Genomic DNA, 12,665 nt, shown 5'->3' with positions numbered 1-12,665 from the left:
CAGAGTGGCACTGGTGTGTCCTGAACACTGATCTACACGTCCTGATCTTTGCAACAGAGAGGGATATTGGGCTTGTAATCTTTGGCAAGCGCTGATAACTCACTAGAATTTATGACGTGACTTTGTTTTCAATGTGTTTATTTTTAACTTGCCTTTTCCTTATGACAGCTGATATGAGTTTTCATTAACCCATATCATGACGTAAAATTGGACTTTCTGCAGCATCATTTCCTTTCAATGAACATATTCTGTGAGCTTTGACTAATGGACACAGTAGAATCAATTCCATTGTAATCAAGACATAGACCATTTCTGCCATCCTGAGTTCTCTGCTTCTGTAGTCACTCCTTTCCCACAAGTCCTTGCTAACCTTTAACCTACTTCCTTTCCATGTAGTTTTGCCTTTTTCAGAATGACATATAAATAAAAAATACAGCAATTCCCTTTTGAATACAGCATTGTTCACTTAGAATTATATAGTCAAAATTTACCCATATTTGCCTTCATCAAACACTTTGCTCCTTTTTGTTGTTTAGTAGCATTTCACTTCAGTTTCTCCATTTACTACTTGAAGAGTATTTGTGCTTCAATTTTTGGCAATTATGAATAAAGACACTACAAATAGGTATGGGTTTCTGTAAGAACAAAAGTTTTTATTTCTGAGTGATTTATGGTCAAATGATAAGTGTAGTATATATTTGAATTTATAGAAGACTCTGCAAGCTTTTCTAAAGTGGATGAATACTTACTTCCTCACCAACAGTGTCTGAGTTCCACATAGTTCTACATCTCACATTTCTTCTTTTTTTTTTTAAGATTTAATTTATTATTTATACAGTGTTCTGCCTGCATGTGTGCCAGCATACCAGAAGAGGGCACCAGATCTCTGTTACAAATGGTTATGAGCCACCATGTGGTTGCTGGGAATTGAACTCAGGACCTTGGGAAGAGCAGACAGTGCTCTTAACCACTGAGCCATCTCTCCAATCCTCACATTTCTCTTAAAACCAGTTTTTAAGTGAGCTGACTTACAAATGGGTAAATAACAATTTAGGTAGTTTGTCATTGTGACAAGGTTATAAGTGGTGTTTGGCTTGTATATATACAAAAATGACCATTTCTTCTTTGATATTCATATATTCCCATTTTATAGACTAGCAAACCAAGGATCTGAACACTGAAGTCACAGAACCAGGAAGTTCCCAGGATTTCAAGTTAGTTTTGTCTGGTTTCCGTATTTTCAGTTATAGTAAGTCTTAGGTCCTTAAGCCAAATCTGAACTTTTAAGCGTTCGTAATGTGGAGTGCAGCTGTTAAAAGTACCATTCGAGAGTTGATAAGCTGTGGCTTTTGCTCTCGAAGGCAACAGCACCCTCAGTCTTTCAGGCCTGAACATGGGCTCCAGCTTTCTGATGCCTCCGAGGACTTGATGCTCTGCAGCACTCAGCACACACGTCCGCGGTGTCCCCTGGTGCCCTCTTTATTCTCAGTTCCCTTCCCTGACTGTGTTCCTTGTAGATGGGGATGATGATCTTTGTTCAGCCCTAGCACGAGGTCTGCCACGTGGGAAACATTCAGTCAGTGTTGAAGATTGACAGTTCCTGACTATGACTTTACAATCTAGTTGTGTGGGACACAATTTCTAAAACTTAGGGAAAAGGCTTGTAATTGATAAAAACTGTTGCTGAGCCCTTTCCCCACTTTGTGGCGGGCTCTACTAAACATTCTGACTAGTCACATTATGGTTAGTGTTTGCAGTAATTCTGACTCCAGCTGGATAAGAAGATCGAATACTGCTTTCAGGAAACATACACACACATATGTGTACATGCATGCACACGAAGAAATGGTCTTAGCATGAAAGAGAGTCCATGAAAAAGTGTGCTTCAGACTGGGAGATGGCTCAGTAGGTAAAGTGCTCGCTGTGCAGGCAAGAGGACCCCAGCACACGTGTGGCTGCACACAGCTGTAATCTTCCACTGGGAGTGGACACTGGTGACCTTTGGCCTCCACATCCAGCCACACGGGCAAGTGAACCCCTGTTGTGACCCGCGTAATCGTCTCGCCAGCAAGAACGCACTCGGACAACAGGATCCTTCTGCAGCAAACTTTATTACAGTCAAGTGATGAAAGGAGGAAGACCCCGAGCCCCGAAGTGGCGCTGTTTATATAAGCCCTGCTCGGACCAGAGTGGTGTGAGATGACGTATCATTCCCTGATTGGCTGCTCACCCATGGTGTGAGATGACCTGATTGGCTGCTCACCCATCACCCCATATGACGCCCAGGGCTGGGCAGTGACTTGGCGCGCCTTCGCCTTAGTGCATGCGCAACTCCACGTGTTTACCAGGATGAGAGCCGGATGCCAGCGCCATCTTGTAATGGCGACTTTACTCTGGGCTCTCTACAAACCCCCACACAGCACATGCGCATGTCGTACGTGCACACAAAGTGCACACTTTACTCCTTTCACCAGTTAAGTCTTGGCTAACATAGTAAATAGGTGCTTTCTGTGAGCTGATGGCCGTTGGCTCGGCAATCCCATCTGTGGAGCACTTAGAAGGACAAGCGTGGGTGCAGCCTTTGAGTCAAAGTGGCTGCATTCAGACTCTAGCTCGTCAGTTATTAGTAGGCTAACCCTAAGCATGCTGAACCCATTTGCTTATCAGTGTAAGGAGGATGATAATGTGTCCGTTTCTTCCAGCTCCGAGAATTCAGTAGTATAGTACATGACAGTGTGTGCCATGGACATCAGCTCGTTGCAAACACTCCAGACACCATGGTGTGATCAATACTGATGAACAGTTTTGTTCTACTAGCAGAGGTTACAGATACCTTCTCAGAGTTTGGTGACAAAGAGGCACTAAATGTTATTTCCATAATGCTACTGTCATGCTTCTTAAAGATGTCACTGTAAAATCTAAATTAGGAGCTGGAGAGATGGCTCAGAGGTTAAGAGCACTGTCTGTTCTTCCAAAGGTCCTGGGTTCAGTTCCCAGCAACCACATGGTGGCACATGACCATCTATAATGAGATCTGGTGCCCTCTTCTGGCCTGCAGTCACACAGGCAGAATACTGTATAAATAATAAATAAATAATTCTTTAAAACAAAACAAACAACCAAATTAGGTTGTACTTGGGCGGGTGCATTAAAGTACAAACATTTGTTGAACGTGCTGTCAGCCAGGCACTTTGAAAAAGCTAAATCATTGTTTTGTATATTATTTACTTCATAAAAAGCCCTTGTCTTTGGTGGCCCAAAGCAGCTCTGGATCCAGACTACCAGGGTGGGGTGGAAAGGAAGTGTTTAACTCTCTGCTACATTCTTACTCTGTAATAATAGACAATTTACTTAACCTCCCATGTCTTAGTTTCCTCGTGTATGAAATAGAGTTAATAAAAAGTACCAACTCAAAAAGCCTATACTGAAAATTAAGGGAGGAAATAAACTTAAATCACAAAGAACTGTGTCTCACAAAGAACCTAAGTATGATTCCCAGACTCCACATAAGAATAGCTGAGTGTGCTATCAAATGCTTGTCTTCCCAGTGCTGGGGATGTAGAGGCAGATCTCTGGGGCTCACTGGCCAGCCTGCTTAGTCTACTTGGGGTGTTCTAGGCCAGCAAGAGCACCTGAGGAACAAGCACACAAGGCTGGTTCTCTGATCTCCACGTATGCATGCACACACACTAATAATAATAATAGTAACAATAATAATGTAATTGAAGCTTGTCCCTAATCCTGTATTTGAGCCCATTTTTCTCCTGTCTGGGTCTCGGTTCTTCTGACAGGTACTTGATGTAGGATTTGGTCTCACTTCTCTAGAATGGAAATGTGACCACGTCCTTTCCTGCTTAAAAAGCTTCTTGTCTCCTTGGCACTTCATCGCTTCTCACTGTCTTAGTCTAAAGTCTTCTGTGGCTTGCTGGGTACTGCAGACCCGGGCACTCTTCACTTCTTTTAATTCATCTTTCCCTTCCTCCTCTCTGCTTCAGTGTTTGATTTCTACTTCAAGACCTTTGCTTATGTAAGTTGGCAGAGTTTGAACTATTCTTCTGCCTTCCTCTAACCCCTTGCTTTTTTCCTTTCCTTTCCCTCTTTTCATCCCTCCCTCTCTCTTTTCCTTTCTTCCTCTCTTTATTTTGAGATAGGGTGTCATGTGGCCCAGGCTGGCCTTGAACTCACTTTGTCGCTAAGGATGATCCTTCTACCTCCCTCTCCAGGTACTAAGATTAAGGGTGTGTGCCATTATGGTTTACTTAATTCTGCATTGTGAATTGAACTCAGGTCTTCATGCTTGCTAAACAAGAACTCTATCAATTGAGCTATATCTTCAGCCCAGCCCCTATTTTTTCTTGGGTGTCATCTTAATTATTACTTCTTTAAGAAAGCTTATTAAATTAAATTCCTATGTTATATATTCAGTAATTCAGAAGAAATAAAGGGTACATAAAGTCCCTTTTATAAAATGCCTTTTTTATTATTTTTTTATTTTTGTTTTTCAAGACAGGGTTTCTCTGGGTAGCCTTGGCTGTCCTAGACTCACTTTGTAGAGCAGGCTGGCCTTGAACTCACAGAGATCCGCCTGCCTGGTTACAGGTGTGCACCACACTCCCGGCTCATAACATACATTCCTTATTTTTAGACTTATTTAACTATCACTTTCAAATTATATTCTGTATTATGTTAAATTCTATAAGGCAAGAGCTACTTCTGTTCTCAGTAGTGGTTCAGCCCTAGGACCTGGCCTAGTCTACAGTACATTCTGAGCACGGAATAAATGCCCGTTGATTTGGATTATGTTCCAGCAATCATGGGCGTGCTTCTTAGAAAAGCAGGATGAATTGCACACTGGGTTTTGTGTCTCTCTTGGCTCTTTGCTGCAAATAGCTCAGCATAAAGAGCTATTTGTTTTACCAGTTCACTTCCCTGCATTGATTGAGGTTTTCCAACTGTTGTATCACTAGGCATTCACATTGCCCAGCTTGTCAGAGATGAATTTGTTTTCTTCTGATTTTCATTTAATTTTTCCTCTGGAGTGGGAATGGCGGTATGGGGATAATGACTGTGACCTTGAGGTGGAATTGGGGTAGAAGCGCAGCTCGCCAGCTTTTGTCTGCATGCATCTGAAATGCCAGCTGCCCCTCCTGCAGGAGAGGGGAGGAAGAGGCCTCCCTCCTGATCTGCCTGCTCCCTTGCTAAGCAGTTGCCTGGGGACAGAACTCACCCTTATCGGGAGCAGCTTCCAGGCCTGAAGCTGACCAGCCTGTGTTCCAGGGAGAGTGGAAGTGCCAGTCAGCGTGGCTGCTGTGAGGCCACTCTTTCTTCCCCTTAAAAAAAAAAAATCCACTTGTGCATTTCTGGCTACTTTTGGCTTTGTTTTGGCAGCGCTGAGGATTGAATGTGGGGCCTTATACATGCTCAGCAGGTCCTCCTCCCCAGCTTTCCCAGAGCCTTGTCTGCATCCAAAGAGAGCACTGTCTACTGGGTTGACTCTTCAAATAGAGTTTTTCACTTCCCTTTCTGTTTCTGCTGTTTGATCAGCCTTTATTCATTTTGGGGGTGGGAGGGTTGTAAAATACAGAGAATGCAGATAAGGGAAGAAAAATTACCTGTAGTCTGACTACTTAAAGGCATATTCTACTTGAAATGACCAGTTTTCTCAGTATTTATTTATTTGTTCGTTTAGATGCGGAATCACTGTGTAGCCATAATGGTTCGAAACAACCTAATCATCCTGCCTCTACCTCCCAGTATTTGCTGGTATTACATGAGTGAGTGTGTGTGTGTGTATGTGTGTGTGTGAGTGTGTGTGTGTGTGTGTAGGCCAGATGTCTTCCTCAGTTGGTCTCCACCTTGTTCGTTCGTTCATTCTTTCTTAATCTTTCTTTCTCTCTCTGTCTCTCTCTCCTTCTTTCTGTGTGGTTTTTTCAGACAAGATTTCTCTGTGTAGCCTTGGCTGTTCCAGAACTTGCTCTGTAGATCAGGCTGGCCTCAAACTCAGAAATCGCCAGCCTCTACCTCCCAAGTGTTGGGATTAAAGGCATGCACCACTACTGCCCTAAGTACATTTTTAAAAAGTTATTTTATGTGTATGAATATTTTACCTGTATGCATGTATGTTTGTGCACCACATACATGCCTAGTACCTGCTGAGGCCAGAAGAGGGCATTAGATCCCCTGGAAGTGGAGCTACAGATGGTCATGACCTGCCATGTGGATGCTGGGACTGAAACCTGGGGTTCCCTGAAGAACAGCTAGTGCTTGTAACTGCCAAACCATTTCTCCAGCATCCTAAATACATTTTTTATGTCTTGGTAAACCACTACTTCACCCCATGAAGCCATCTCTGAACCCCTTTTTCTCTGAAATATTTGACAACTCTTTAAAGGCATGGACTTCATTTGTCAGTAGGATGCCTGGGGCAGAAAAGGCCGGTAATAATTTTTATATTATATTTGCTTGTGTGGGTGCACACATGCATGGGCATGGCACAGCTGGAGCCTAGAAGACACTTCGGGAGGCAGTTTCTTGCGGGAGGCGGTGTTCTCCTTTCGCTATGTAGGTCCCAGAGGCTGAACTTAGGTTGTCAGGCGTGGTGTCTGCCACCTTTACCCACAGACCCATCCTGCAGGCTTAAATATTTTTTTAATGAATAAATCAATGAAATCTTACTGAAAATAAGCATTGAAATGTAAAACCCGTGATTAGTGATATAAATGGACAGCTCCCAATGTAGTCAGTCTTTTCTGCAGAATGCCCGAAGGGATAAGGAGCATCGCAGCACTTTCTGCTTCTCAGAGCTTTCACATCATTATTTTGTTTGACCTTCTGTAGAGTCTGTGATTGTGCCCCCACTTTTTAATATTGTGGCTTTATTACCACATTTGCATGGAGAGAGGAATCAGAGATTATGCTGGAAGCAGGAGGTGGCGCTGCTGTTGGGAGCAGCTCCCTGAAGGAGTCCACAGTACTCACGAGTTCATTGACTGTTTATCAGGGCAAAAGAACTGGCACTTGTGGGTGTGGTATGACAGGCAAGGTGCTGTGTAGTCTCAGTCACAGCAGCAAACCTGTGAGCAAGGCTATATACTTCTCACTCCATAGCTGAGGAACAAACACACAGAAAGAGGCTGAATTGACCTGCCGAGAGTCAAGCGGTGGGTAAGGGGCATTTGTCTGGGATCATCGTGTTTCTGTTTCATTTTCTGTCACACTAAGTGTCCTTCTCTAGAAGTCCATCTGTAGAGAGCACACCTTTGCTGCCCCTTGGTGAACTGTGGCATGTGGAAAATTGGGGCTTCTATTGTCATCCTTAGTATGTAATTCTCTTCAGTCTGATGAGCTTTTTGCTGAGAAGAATGCAACCCTGACACCGTATTTCTGCGCAGCCGTTAGTCCATGTTTACCCCCACGTCGGGTCCTCTGTGCTCACAGAGGCTCAGATGGTAATTTCATTTACACATGAAACTCCAAGGGAGAGCGGCTCCCCCGGCACATATTGCTCATAAATGGTAGACTGCAAACACACTGGTCTTCTCCCTGTAGAGCTTGGCCTGCTGAAGCTAATAGAGAGCATGGATTCGGCTGTAGTCACCCAACCTGGGTGACTGCAGCCATTCTGTCCCACTGGAGGGGTCTCTGTGGCATTCTGTGGACAGAGGCAGGGATTCCAAGACCAGCCCCCACAGTGAGAATCTCCTGGGCTGGAATGTTCTTATGCTGACCTTGAAAGAAACTTCCAGAACTGTTGGCTAGAACGCCGTATTTCTCCGGAGAAAGCACGGTGGCCAAGGTTTGCCTCCGAGGTATACCCAAGCGCTGGTCTGGATGCCTTTAGAACTGGTTCTTTTTCAGGAGCAGCAAGTATGTATTATCACCAGCTGTTGTCTCAGTTAAGTGTGAGGAGGGACACAGAAAGGCGCTGAACACGGTGTGTTTCCTGAGAGTTGAGAGGCGTCTGGTGGAGATAGAGTGTCTCCTTCCTTACTCCTGGCTGCAGGGCAGCATCCTCTGGGAGAGAAGACACGGAGTGGTGGTTGCACTCACAGGTGGCCCTGGTTGAGGTGCTGTTGGCTTGAGTGGACAGTCTCAACAGTTAACTCTTCTTCTGCAGCTATGCCATGCCCACCAAAACCATGGAAGTGATGCGGCTCCCCGACCAAGGCAGCAAAATGATCCTAGACTCAGTCCTCACCACCCACGAACGGGTGGTTCAGGTAGGAACTCCGAGGGATCCTCAGGTGCTTTTGCTTCTCTGGTTCCTTCCCTCCATCTTTTTCTCCATCTGTCATACTTTTCTTACTTTTGTCTTCCTTTCTTTAAACCATTGGTTCTCAACTTTCATAATGCTGTGACCCTTTAATACAGTTCCTCATGTTATGGTGACCCCTAACATAGTATTGTTTTCATAATTATTCCATAACTGTAATTTTGCTACTGTTAGGAATCATAATATAAGTATCTGTGTTTTCCCATGGTCTGTGAAAGGGTCATTTGACCCCCAAAATGGATCACGATCCACAGGTTGAGAATGCCTTAAATGATAGTGCACTCCAGAGCTGGGTTCTTGACTCCTCAACTGCTGTGAAATCACATTTATTCCCCAAGCTTTCTTACATACCAATGCCCCTAGGTGTACAGACACACACATAGGTGTACATGTATATAAGTATATGTGTGTATGTAGATGCCTGATCTGTTGCCTGAGCGTCAAACACGGTAGACCCGCTTGTCTAGTGGACTCTGGTGGATGCTCCACAGTGTAGTCCCTGACCTCATTTCAGGGGACAGCTTCCCTCTTTGCCTGTAATGCTTTGAGCCTAATGCTTGAGCCTTCTCTGTCTTCGTGTATTGACCAAATTCCTTACCTTTTGCCAGTTAAAAGTCTTTCAGATCCCTCTTTTTCACTGTGCACTCATACCGATGTGACCATTTACTTTTCCTGCTTTCTTTAGCTCTAATATTGTCTTCCTTTTCTTCTGTGCAGAGATAGGAGGGTAACAACCACACCACAGTAGAGGTGCCCAGAGTTGAGAACCCACTGTCTCGAACCTCGCCCTCTGTGGAGTCATCATGCCATACAGTTCACTCAGAGCACACACTGACAGCGTTTGTATATTCAAACAGTTATGTAACCATTACTAGTCAGTTATAGAACACTTTAATTACCTCAGAAAGAGACCCTGTATCAGCCAGCAGTTGCTCCTCTTTCCAAGCCCTCCCTAGCCCCTTGTAACCACAAATCCACTTTCTCTGTGGATTGATTGTGTTTTACATAAGCAGAATTGTATGATTTGTGACCTTTTAATAAAGCCTGGCATGGTAACACATACCTGTAGTCTGAATAGTTACAAAGCTGAGGCAGGAGGATTGGTGTGAATTTGAGACTTGCCTGAGCTATATAATGAGACCCTATCTCAATAAATTAAAATTTCTACATTAGAAATGCGTTTTTGTGTCTGGCTTCACTTGGTGTGTTTTCAAGGTTGCTCATAGTGAAGCATGATTGGCACCTCATTAATTTTTGTGGCCAAGTAATATTCCATTGTATGGAATTTAGGTACAGTAATATTCCATTGTATGGAATTTTAGTTGTAGTTCCATTCTCTTCCCCTCTTCAATCCACTGAAGAAGCTCATCAGCAAGGTAGTAAACGTGCAGAGGAGGGTCTCCTGAATCTAAATATGCTAATTTAAAAACTACTAAAGTAACTGGAAATGTTTAAGTCTTTTAGCTAGTAACTTACTTATCATGACCCTCAGGTAGGCTCAAGTAGGACTTGTAGCATTCCTCCTATTGCTGTTCTCTGATGTCCTTTCACTCCAGCTGCAGGAACATGTCTGGATCTTCTAATGCTGTTTGTTATACAGGGTCCATGTTACTGACTGCTGCTCCCTCAGCCCTGAAACCTGCCCATGATACTGTCTGATTCTCCCGGTGTAATCCCATTTTCCTTCAAGACTTCACTTTACCCACTCCTAAAGCCTTCTTTGCCCTTCACTGGCCGAGTTAAGTAATTATTTCTCTTGTGGATCCTCACAGTATGCTGTGTGCCTTTCCACCACACATTGACTCACCTCTGGGTTCTCAAGACAAGGCCTGACACCAGCACCTGCCTAGTGTGGTAACCTAAATTGCATCAGAAAATCAGTAGTGGTCTGGTTGTGACATCCATGGCCTACAGGAACGTTGGCCATGACTGTCCCATCAAACATCTTCACAAATAGCAAGAAAAATCCTGTGGGGACTGAGCTCAGAAGTATCAGCCTCTTCCCTACTGGAGCCCAGGGGAGCCTGGGCCCTGCCTGCCAGTCACCTGGTGCTCAGCATCCTCCCTTAAACATCTTTCTTCATTTGCAGATCAGCGGTCTAAGTGCTACATTTGCAGAAATTTTTTTGGAAATACTCCAAAGCAATCTTCCTGAAGGAGTCAGTTTGTCAGTGAGGGAGGTAGGTGCCAGTGTGGAAAGGCCCCTGGTGGCCTACTATGCTCAAACTTAGGGTAGAGGAGTCTGTGCTGCTTGGCTTTTGAAACATCAGGGAAATGTGTGTGTCAGCCTAGCTGCTAACAGGAGAGGTGTGCAGCCTGGTGGTACTGTGATCATTTACTTTGTAGTGTCTGAGGTGCCAGGGATGATGCTATGTGTACCACAGGAGCTGGCCTCCATCCCGGCATCCTTACATTAGGGATTGAGCCCAGGCCTCCAGGTTCTCTCCCATCAGGTAGCTGTAAGGCAGAAACGCGGTTTAAGATTATTAACAGTATAATGCAGCAGAGCATAAGTTCCTTAGGTTCTGTCTTACCTTAGACATTTTTCCAGACTGCCAAGGTGTGATTTTAGCTCCATTGAAAGTGTCTGGTAAACAATGGGAAACCTGCAGAAATCAGCAACATTAGCCCAAATACTAAGTGTCAGGTCTAGTTACCATGACAATCCATCTTAGGATACAGTTCCCATTAGGTCATGTTAACCTGGAGTCATTGCTTCATCCAGCTCCCCTTGTTCTGCCCATGCTTATTTGGTAGTTATTTCAGTTTCACCGAGATCTGTGGATAGGGTGAGAATGTACTGGTAGTTGTAAAAATACTACACATAATCCCAGCACTCAGAAGGCAGAAGCGGGGAGATTGAGGCCAGCCCGGTCGACATGGCAGGTTCTAGGTCAGCCTGGTCTGTATGCCAAGACCATATCTCAGAAAAGCGAACAAGGCTGCCGAGACGGCAGCAAGTAAAGGCACTCGCCGCCAGACCTGACGGCCCGAGGCCGGTTCCCAGGGCCACACTATGGAAGGAGGGAACTGACCCCTAAGTGTCGCCCTCTGACTTCCCACGTGGTGCATGTGCACAAACATGCACACACAGAGATAAACGGAATTTTAAAAAACCCACAGAGACCAAGTTTCTAGACCATATGGCTCAGCGGTAGTGTTTACCTTATATGTGGAAGGCCCTGGGCCCTACCACAATGCAAAACCAAATAAAAACCAAAAATAACCAGAAAACTTCTGTTGTGACACTTATAGCATCCTGACAGTTGTTCACGTGCCTGTCCCGTCTCAGCCCGCTGAGAGGAAGTGTGATTCAGCCGTGATTCCCAGTGCCTGATTCAAGCCTTAGTCGCGCTGAATGCGCACTGAGGAAGGCTGACTGAATGCCCCCCTGCAGAGCCGCCCGTGGGCCGCTTTTGAATGTGCATGTGTCTGGGTAATAAAAGCTCTGTGTGCTGATTGCTGTTTGCTTCCTTTCCCGTGTCCCAGCACACTGAAGAAGACTTCAAGGGAAGGTTCAAAGCTCGGCCAGAACTGGATGAACTGTTGGCCAAGTTGAACTAAACACTGCAAGGCCTTTCCTGTGACTGTCGGCTCAGAGAGCTCTTCCCACGTGATCAGAGTAAAGGAGGAGAACGAATGCTCATGGGGAAGGCCTTCTGCGTCTGTGACATGCTGTGCTGGCCAGTTACCGCTTACCTTAGCAAAACCTAGGGTTTTCACCGAATAAAAGTCCGCTGTTGCCTAATAAAAATTCCGTGTGTTCACTCTCTGAAAAGTCTGCTGTAAACTGATCATTTGTTTGTTTGAGACAAGGTCTCTGTAGCCGTGGCTGTCTTGGAACCTACTTTTAGATGAGAGAGTGGCCTCAAGCTCACAGAGATCCATCTGCCTCCTTCCTCCCAATTCCCACCCCCAAACGCTGGCATTAAAGGTGTGTGCCACTGTGCCCAATATGAACTCATCTTTTAAAGTAATATGGCATGGAGTTTTAAAATGAAGTAGAGATTGCAGCGTAAGTGAACTCTGTACTGGTCTGTTTTCTGTTGCTATAGTGAAGCCCCCGTGGCTGGCTGTTCGTAAAGAAAAACTGGCTGTTCGGCCAGTTGTGATAGTTCACCTGTACTTCCAGTGCTTAGGAGGAAGAGGCAGGAGGGTTAGGAGTTCAGAGTCTTCCGTAGGTACATAGTGAGTTCAAGGCCACTTTGGGTCATCTGAGAGACTATCATACATACATACGTACATACATACATACATACATACATAAAATATACTTGCTAAGCGTGGTGTCATATATCATTCCAGCACTCAGGAGGATCATAAATTCAAAAACTTGATCTTGGTGAGGGCTTAAGCAAACTACTATGAATCAAATCTTACCTTTTTTTTTTTT

The 12,665-nt window shown here is 44.7% G+C and overlaps 1 protein-coding gene across 1 annotated transcript in view; it reads left to right on the top strand.

Moving 5' to 3' along the window:
- The window catches only part of Mrpl48 (mitochondrial ribosomal protein L48), a 43,869-nt gene extending 31,819 nt beyond the window's left edge, over nucleotides 1-12,050 (top strand). The window contains exons 6-8 of the mRNA XM_060367662.1: nucleotides 8,117-8,219; nucleotides 10,363-10,452; nucleotides 11,762-12,050. Coding sequence (XP_060223645.1) covers nucleotides 8,117-8,219; nucleotides 10,363-10,452; nucleotides 11,762-11,836 — 268 coding nt within the window. The 3' untranslated portion in view covers nucleotides 11,837-12,050. The remainder of the gene's footprint in view (nucleotides 1-8,116; nucleotides 8,220-10,362; nucleotides 10,453-11,761) is intronic.
- The last annotated feature ends 615 nt before the right edge of the window (nucleotides 12,051-12,665 follow it).

This window comes from Meriones unguiculatus, chromosome 14, assembly GCF_030254825.1.
Source record: "Meriones unguiculatus strain TT.TT164.6M chromosome 14, Bangor_MerUng_6.1, whole genome shotgun sequence".
NCBI classification, from domain to species: domain Eukaryota; kingdom Metazoa; phylum Chordata; class Mammalia; order Rodentia; family Muridae; genus Meriones; species Meriones unguiculatus.
Note: the sequence above shows the minus strand (reverse complement) of the source record. Positions and strands in the feature narration are given on the sequence as shown.